This window comes from Cornus florida, unplaced genomic scaffold (genome assembly GCF_030987335.1).
Source record: "Cornus florida cultivar Cherokee Brave unplaced genomic scaffold, ASM3098733v1 CherokeeBrave_3.0.0_Hap2_Chr04, whole genome shotgun sequence".
Classification (NCBI taxonomy): Eukaryota; Viridiplantae; Streptophyta; class Magnoliopsida; order Cornales; family Cornaceae; genus Cornus; species Cornus florida.
In genome coordinates, this window is record NW_026775574.1 from 75,530,613 (window position 1) to 75,539,163 (window position 8,551).

The 8,551-nt window shown below is 35.1% G+C and overlaps 1 protein-coding gene across 1 annotated transcript; it reads left to right on the plus strand.

The window, feature by feature from the left end:
* Window positions 1-2,622: 2,622 nt before the first annotated feature.
* On the plus strand, window positions 2,623-2,841 carry LOC132302270 (uncharacterized). Its single transcript, XM_059799117.1, has one exon. It carries the CDS (start codon window positions 2,623-2,625, stop codon window positions 2,839-2,841), a length of 219 nt encoding a protein of 72 aa, XP_059655100.1.
* The last annotated feature ends 5,710 nt before the right edge of the window (window positions 2,842-8,551 follow it).

Below are 8,551 nucleotides of genomic sequence, written 5' to 3' on the forward strand. Positions count from 1 at the left end.
CCCAAATTTTAGAACAAATATATATTTTGTGAAAATTGTTTTCCAGTGACTTATTAATCATCCATAATTTATCTCAAGCCCAGTCTACGTGGGTTGAAACTCATATTCATGAATTAGTGTTCCAATTTAACGAATTAATGGATATTTAAGGTCCTTTAAGCTACATAGATCCTATGAAGCACGGACACCGACATGGGACACGGGTATGACACGATACGGATACGGTGATACGGCAAATTTCAAAAAAATAGGACACGGACATGGCGGGGATACGCATATAAAATAATATATATATATATATATATATATATATAGATATAATTATATATTCAAAATATAATTACTAGAATCTTGTACATTCATTTTCCTAATAACAAACCGGTATATATAAATACAAAATTGTAAATAAAATAACAACAAATAATAGAACCAATTTCAATAATTTCATCTTTGTTATAAGAAAAAATATAGACAAGACAAAACAGAAAATAAATGAAAAATAAAGTTGATCCAAATTCCAAACAAAGATGTACAGAAGAGACATAGTTATAATGGGCTAAATATGTACATGAATAAATATATATACTTTCAGTCTTTTACAAAGTCTTGTTCATGTAACTTTAAAAAAATAAAAAAAATGTTTTTGTTCATGTACAGAGATAATTGAAGAAGAGGAGAGACTGGGAGAGAAAGTGAGAGAAAATAAATTTACTATGTAGTACTCTGTTGTCTGTAGTTATTTTTTTATTTTTTTTCAAAATTTTACTTTTAAACTTCTAAAAAATTACATTAGGTACCCCATTGATCTTTAAAAAAATTACAAAATATACCCCGCCATGTCTGAGCAGTGTCCGCCGCGTGTCCGAGCAGTGTTCAGCAGTGTCCACCCCGTGTCCAATAAAAAATAATTTCTGGACACTTCACAGAAGTGTCGGACACGCGTCTAACCTTCGGACACGCATGTTCGTGTTCAAAAAGTGTCCGACACTGGTACGGACCCCTGGGAGGAGTGTCTGTGCTTCGTAGCATAGATCTAAATCCATAGACTAAAAAAAGGGGATAGTTGCTAAATTAATCATTTAATGAATCTATAAATTCATTGGTTAGATAGGAGAGTTCATCATTAGAGGGCTCTCATGACCTAAGTCACACAATTCTTTTTAGCGGGTGTCGCTCTCCCTCTCTCACGCTGCTGCGCGTGCGCTCTAGTTCAAATTTTTACAATTTATGACTTAATTCTGCCGCTTTCGTTCCCGCTTTATGTGACTTAACTCATGACAAGAAGCATTAACTCTATTTGTTTAACCACATAATTAAGACTAATTTGTTGAGTTGGATAAAAAGTTAAATTAGTTATTTAATACATCTTTTAATTCATTGGTTAAGTGGGAGAGTTCACAGTAAGAGAATTCCCATGAAAGCTTCCGGAACCTTCTCGTAACAAACTATCATAACCTTCTCATAACAATAAACATGTTAGTACATAATTAAATAATGAGTGAAATGTAAGTAACTTTTTATGGTAGTTCTCATACTAGTCAAATAGAATATATTATTACGTGCTATATGATTCGGGCTAAAGATTATGCCGTCTAAGTATGTAAACAAGGGCAATAAAAACTCAAGAATTGGTGGACGTTTAAGAATTGTCATGTCCTAACTTAATGTTAGGTTTTTATGAGGTGATTTTGGGATGTTTTGTGTAATATGTGGTTTATGGTCTATCATGTGTTTGTTATCTTGTTCTTGTAATAGTTGGCTATTTCTTTGCCAGGATTAAAAAACAAAAAAAAAAAAAAAATTAGAATTGCACGTCGAAGATTTAAAGAGACTTACGACGACCCGAATCCCACTATATTGAAGTCTCACTTATTTTTTTTAATATTTAAAGAATAATGCTAGATTTTACGAAAAATTATTCAAGTTTGCATTACAAATAGTTAATACGATGTCGTATTTCTCCACTCTTAAATTAATTTCTCTCTTAATATTTTGTTTCCAAAATTATAAAGATTAGTAGTCTTTCTCTACCATAGTCATCACATACGTTTATATTGAAGCCCATCAAAATAATCATCCTCTACTTGTGCATCAGATAATTTTTCATGACTAATTTCGTTAAACATAATCAACAATTTTGAGGTTATAATTTCATACTAACATATAAGAATTATTTACATATCTTTCGATTCTGTCCATGATTAATTATACATAACTTTAATATATAAATAAATACATTGTGGCAGTCCAACAAAGAGGCGAAGTAGTGGTCTCTTTCTTTCCATTACGAATGAGGCGCTTTGCCTGCTCCCTCCCCGTGTCAACTAGCACTCTTGTCCAGAGCGAAGAGAAGGCAAAAAAGTGCCGCCGAAGTAGCATAAGCAGGCTTCTATTGCTACGTAGCAATAAAGCGGGATAACATTTTGCGCCCACCTCTTTGAATTTGAGGGAAAAGAACTCATTTGTTATATGGGATCCGACGCATCCAGTAGAGCGAAACAGTGTTCCATTCTTTTCGGTGGCACCCTTTAGCATTGGCAGCGAGTGGAGTGGCACAATCCCATTCATCATTTGGATCTACATGAGGCAAAGCCCATAGCACTGGCGACGTCTCTGGCATAAATGCAAGGAGGATGTATAGGTGACATGGGATCTTGTGGAACAGGATTTGATTCTGCAAGCGATTCAGTACAAACGAAGAATTTTCGAACAAAAGGATCAGAACTCGTTGATAGGAAAAGAGAGAAAAACAAAGCAATGCCAAGAGCTTCGTCAATCCACTGTTCATCGATAGACGAAGCTCTTTCTTTATCAACTCGTGCCAGATTCAACAAAGGATGAGTCCTTTTTCCTTCTCTCGAACCACGGGAGCGCCCAGCGACCAGAGGAGCAAAGCTTATTTTCCTTGAAGGATAAAGTGGAACCCGGTTCCTTCGCCAACAAAGTTCAGAATCAACAAGGGTTATACGAAGGAAGGGAGTGTAAAACTGGGGGGTAGCCCCACTTTTTTGTTCGTAACGAGGGAGAGAGAGAATGGAGTTCTTCACGAAATTCGAGACAAAGGAATAAAAAAGAGTTTCTCTATGGCCTCCTCGTTTTGAGACATTATGGCTTTGGGTTCGACCCCGGTAACAAATAAGGAATCCATAAAAACTGAGGATCCGACACCATGACAAATTACTACCCTCATGATTAGACCATGTCCCTGAGATTTGATAAAAGAAAGGTGCATTAGCTGTTAATACATTGTAATTGGATAAGTTATTAGGAATATAATAGAACGAAAGACCAAGGAAAGAAAAAAGAATGCGCAAAAATGCAGGTGCTGCACCAAACACAGGTGGTTCTTTCTTATTGTAAGTGAATGCAACGAAAAGAACCAGAAAGAACGAATAATGAAACAATTCATATATTGACATTTCATGCTCATTTCAAAATGGATGCTTTGTTATTCCTATCATCTGGTAACCACAGGATGATCCACAAGAAAGGTGGCAGGATTCGAACCTATGGTCGACCCACCCCTGACCTGCTGGGTTGGGTGGTCAGGTAAGCACTCCTCGTCGCCTTTGTACCCGAAACAGATGCGCTGCGCTACCCAGCGCGTAACTTTATCTCTTTTACCCCTCTTCTGGTTGTGACATTACCAATCTAGGCCCCGGTTCGGCCGCCCCTGACCTAATATAATAAGAACTATTATCCTTATGACCAAACAAGGACTAGCTTGCTTACTTATTGAGTGATAGTTACCCGATCCCGTCCAACAACTTGTTGGGAGTAAGGCCAGCAAAGCTTGCCCTGTTGATACACAACAGGGCTTGGAGATAGAGGGTTTCGGGGGAGATACTATTTTCGGGTTGGATTTGATAGATCAAATTGGACTAGTTGGATAGATAGAGGATATTTCCTCTTGCGTGAAACACTTTCGTTCCATCCCTTGTTTTGGCTCTATTTGTCAACTTAACGTCCATCCCCTCGATTTACTTTATCTATTTTAAAATGCAAAACTGGAGCCTCAAACTGAGAAATTCCTCCCTCGCTGGTGAACAGAGTTGTTCTCCTGTCTCCCATAGTCATCAAGGTTCGCAATCAGACGTTGACCGGCTCAAAACGAATCATTTCGACTCTTAATGCTATGAGCACTTGGGTTTGTCGATGGAACTTTTAGATGACTGTTGGAAGCTGGAGTCAACTCTGACTTATAAGAATATTGAATTCTATTTTGCTTCTTCTATGATAAAGGTTCCATCTTTGTCCACCTCTTCTGGTCACATATCTGCTCGGGGGAGAACTCTCAGATTCCACCCTCTCTCCTGGTACACTGATTGAGGAGATAAAGATGAATTCTTTATGAGTTTCAAGTTGGAAAGAAAAGAGACGCCACAGACGCCCATCTCAGCCTCGTGTGCTGGAATCCTAGTCATCTTACTACTTAGTATTGGTAATCTTGCGTGCTTTTAATTCCTTTAAGACAACTCCTCCGTTTTTTGTCGAATTTGTTCAGAATCCTAGTTGAAGTTCACTTTTAGACCCACACTAGCACTGCCCTGCGATAATTCTACCAAAGGCGATCCTATTATAGGAATCGCTTCAGGCACACCCGTTACAATTTTGTTATTGGAATAGGTGAATTCTTATAGATCCATCCCCCAAAGGAACTGGACATGATAATTTTTTATTTATATATTAAAGCTATGTATAATTAATTATGGATAGAATCAAAGAAACACCACACTTACTGTGTTTAACTTAAATTCTACACACGACGTTTTAAAAAAACGAAAATTTGCTCTCAAAAATAAATTTGAGTAAAGTTTCTCTCTCAAAAGGAAAGTTAATTATGTGACTATGTCATATCTTATTAGTGATAAAATCGTGAAAAACACTCTCTAATGTTTATATTTTTCATATTTAAATGCAACAGCTACTTGTTTCTCTAATTAGTCACATAACAATCTTAAAAAGCCATATATATTTTTTATTCTGATCAAGTTGACCAAGATTTCTCGCGAGACCGAACTATTTGACCTGCCATTTCTAAGATTCAAAAAGTTTCTTTTCCATTAATCATGTATGCTTTCAGAACTGTGTTAAATAAACAGAAAAAGAAAAAAATAAAACATAAAAAAATCTTTTTCTTTTGATTAATTTATCCGTGACTACATATTTAACAACTATTTCATCAATTTTAATTCAGAACCTGTTGACTTAGATCTAATTATTTTAGTTCAACCTTTCTTCTACACGAAACTCTTTTAACAATAACAAACAAATATACACATACATCAATAAATACTAAAAAGAGAACATGTACAATCCTCTGTTAGCAGAAGTATAAACAAGATTTATTACCAAATAAACCTACATCTATTTCCCATATAGGTGAAGGTACAGAAAGGAGCCTGGGCTGCACTCAGGCAGGTCCACCAGGCCCGGAAAGCTATTGGGCCGTCAGGCCACATTCTGGCCGATCCACCAGGCCCAGAGCACCATTGGAGCATCTTCCGGCCCAACCTCGTCAGCATTATGAACAGGCCTTCCATGCGTTACGGCCCAAAGAAGAGACTCAACTCAGAAGGGCACAGGCCTGAGAGTCAAGAGAGAGATTTTAGGGCAAATGCACATGTTAGAAAAACTTTCGTAATACAGGAGAGTTTTTTTGGATCTTCAATATTCCATTTAGATCATAAGAGGACATCTTGCTTAGGATTTTATAACAAATACATCTTTTTAGCAAGGGATTGAATATCATTCAGCAAGGCTCCTCTTCAAATGATGAGCATCATAGCACATATACTAGGTGTAAAAACCATGGAAATCTATCCTACATAAGTAACTACTATTAAAGTTAATTTCTACTTGAAAATAAGTTTCAAAGAATGATAATAAAATACAACTAAATTAAAAATATCTAAATAAATAACACCATTACACGAACCCAATATCCACCTTGCAAACTAATTTAAAACAAAGACAACTCAAGACAATTCTGACAGGCTTTCATCTACAAAATCAGTGTTTGAAATCGATTGTTAAACAAATAATAATAATAATTTCCAAATCTTTTCCAAATACCATCATTTCCACTTAATAACAATTAATCATTAATGACATAACAACCAAATAACAATATTTAATCATTTTTAACCAAAAGACACGAAAAATTATACTACATGCTAGTGCAATTATTGCCTCCACCGCTATCTTATTCCACATCCACCACCACCATACTACTGCCACCGCCTTCTACCAATATTACTGTCTCCTTCCACCACCACCGCCTTTTACCAACACCATTGTCGCCTTCTACTACCACAGCCGCCTTCCAATACCAACACCACCACCTACAGCATTACTGCTTTCCACCTCTACCATCATCGTCACCACTGTCACTGTTACCATTTATTTTTTAAAAAAATTATACCAGAATGTCATTTTGTTAATTTAATTTATTTATTACTAAGAGGTATATTTTGAATAACTCAATTTGAAATTTATTCCATTCTAAATTTTAAACTAGTCCAACCAAAAATTAGAATGATTATTATCTTTTCATTCTTACACATTTCATATTTATAACCAAACAATAGAATGAGAATGGCTATTCCATTCCATTCTATTTCTGCACACCAAATACTACATAAGTTTTAAAAAGTATGGCTAAAATATTTCAAATTGATATTATATGATTTTAAAAGCAAAAAAGTTAAATTTATTTTCACTCTCAATTTTTGAGCCAATAAATAGATTTTGGGGGTCGGGGGGTGCGGAGGAAGGGGAAAAATAATAAGAAAACAGAACAAACCAAAGATGGAAAGAGTTTGGCGGGGGGACCTTCTAGGAAGAGAAAAAATAATAAGAAAACAGCTCTGATGACCAGAGAACAAACCAAAGATGGGAAAAATAATAAGAAAACAGAACAAACCAAAGATGGAAAGAGTTTGGCGGGGGTGACCTTCTAGGAAGAGAAAAAATAATAAGGAAACAACTCTAACAACTCTAATGACCAGAGAACAAACAAAAGATGGAAAGAGTTTGGCAGGAGAGGGTGAAGTTCAGAGTGAAATTTGATGAAGTTAGAGAGAGAGAGTCTCCCTTCATATCTTTTTCTTATTCTTCTTCTTGGCCAGTGTGTCATTTTGATCAACTTTTTGGAAAGAATCACATAATCCGTAAAGTAAATAAAGTTGTCTTCTTGGGCCCACAGTCATTTTATCCTCTTCTTAAAATGACGTACTTGGGGGCATTTGCGTCAATTGATCTAAACGCATTTGATCAACTTATTCAAATGTGCCATATAATCCATAAAAGTAAAACTATCAACTTTAAATGTTGTCTTTTTCCAGGCCCAAAACGTCATTTTGATCCAGACTCAAATTCTTCAAACGTGTAATATAATCCAAAAGTTGTTATTAACTTTAAAAGTTGTCTTCATTTGATCAACTTCTTAATTTCCCAAAAAAAAAACAAAAGAAAAAATTCTTAAAACGATCCATTTTATCAACTTTAAAAAGTTTGTCTTTTTTGGGTCCACAATTTTCAAAGGTGTTATATAATCCAAAAATATTTCCGTATTAACTTTAAAAGTTATCTTTTTGGGCCCACAATGTCATTTGATCAGCTTCTTAAAATGACCCATTTTATTAACTTTAAAAGTTGTCTTTTTGGGTCCAGAATGTCATTTGGGCATTTGCATCATTTGATCCAAACGCATTTAACCAACATCTTCAAACGCGTCATAATCCCTATTAAGAATATCTCCAGCACATCATTTTGTGTAGAATATTTTTAATGTGTAATTTTTTTACTTTTTATTTTATTACCAATAATATGTTAAGATATATTTTTACTTTATTAATATATAAAATTATTATATATTTTGCACAATATTTTTATACAGCTACTTCAGCAATATTATTGCTTTAAAAGTTATATGAAGCTTGAAAATATGTGCCCAAGAAAACTTATTTTACAATACGATCTTCTTCAACTTATATAATAATATAAAATAATACAGATAGTAACATACCAGTAACTTAACAAAATCAGCTTTTTATTTTTCAAAAGGAACAATATAGGTATTCTTCAACTTTTATAATACTCCAATATTATTACTTAAAATGAAGCTGGATGAAAAGTTACATATTTCGTCAAGCTTCGTAGTAATAATATTACTTTAAAAGTTGTCTTGTTAGACCCGGTCAAAGGCGGAGTATCGGAGAAGACCTTTGAAAAAAATGCGCCAAATGTTATTTCCTGGAAAATTTCCTATTTCTACCGCCTCTCTCCACTATAAAGTCTCATACGAGACTGTACATTCAGAACTGAAAATCATATTAATGGAAGAGATGAAGAAAAGCAAGTTGTTTCTTTCAATTAAGCATTTCCTCCAAAGCCTCCCAAATTTCCTTCCACCAACCCCCCCGCAACCTTCACCATCTTCTTCTCCTTCAGACACCGAAACACCAGCAATAGTTGATGATGAGCACCACCACCACCACCACCACCAACTCGATCCCTCTGCTTTCGTACTTCCTGCACACAATGTTGA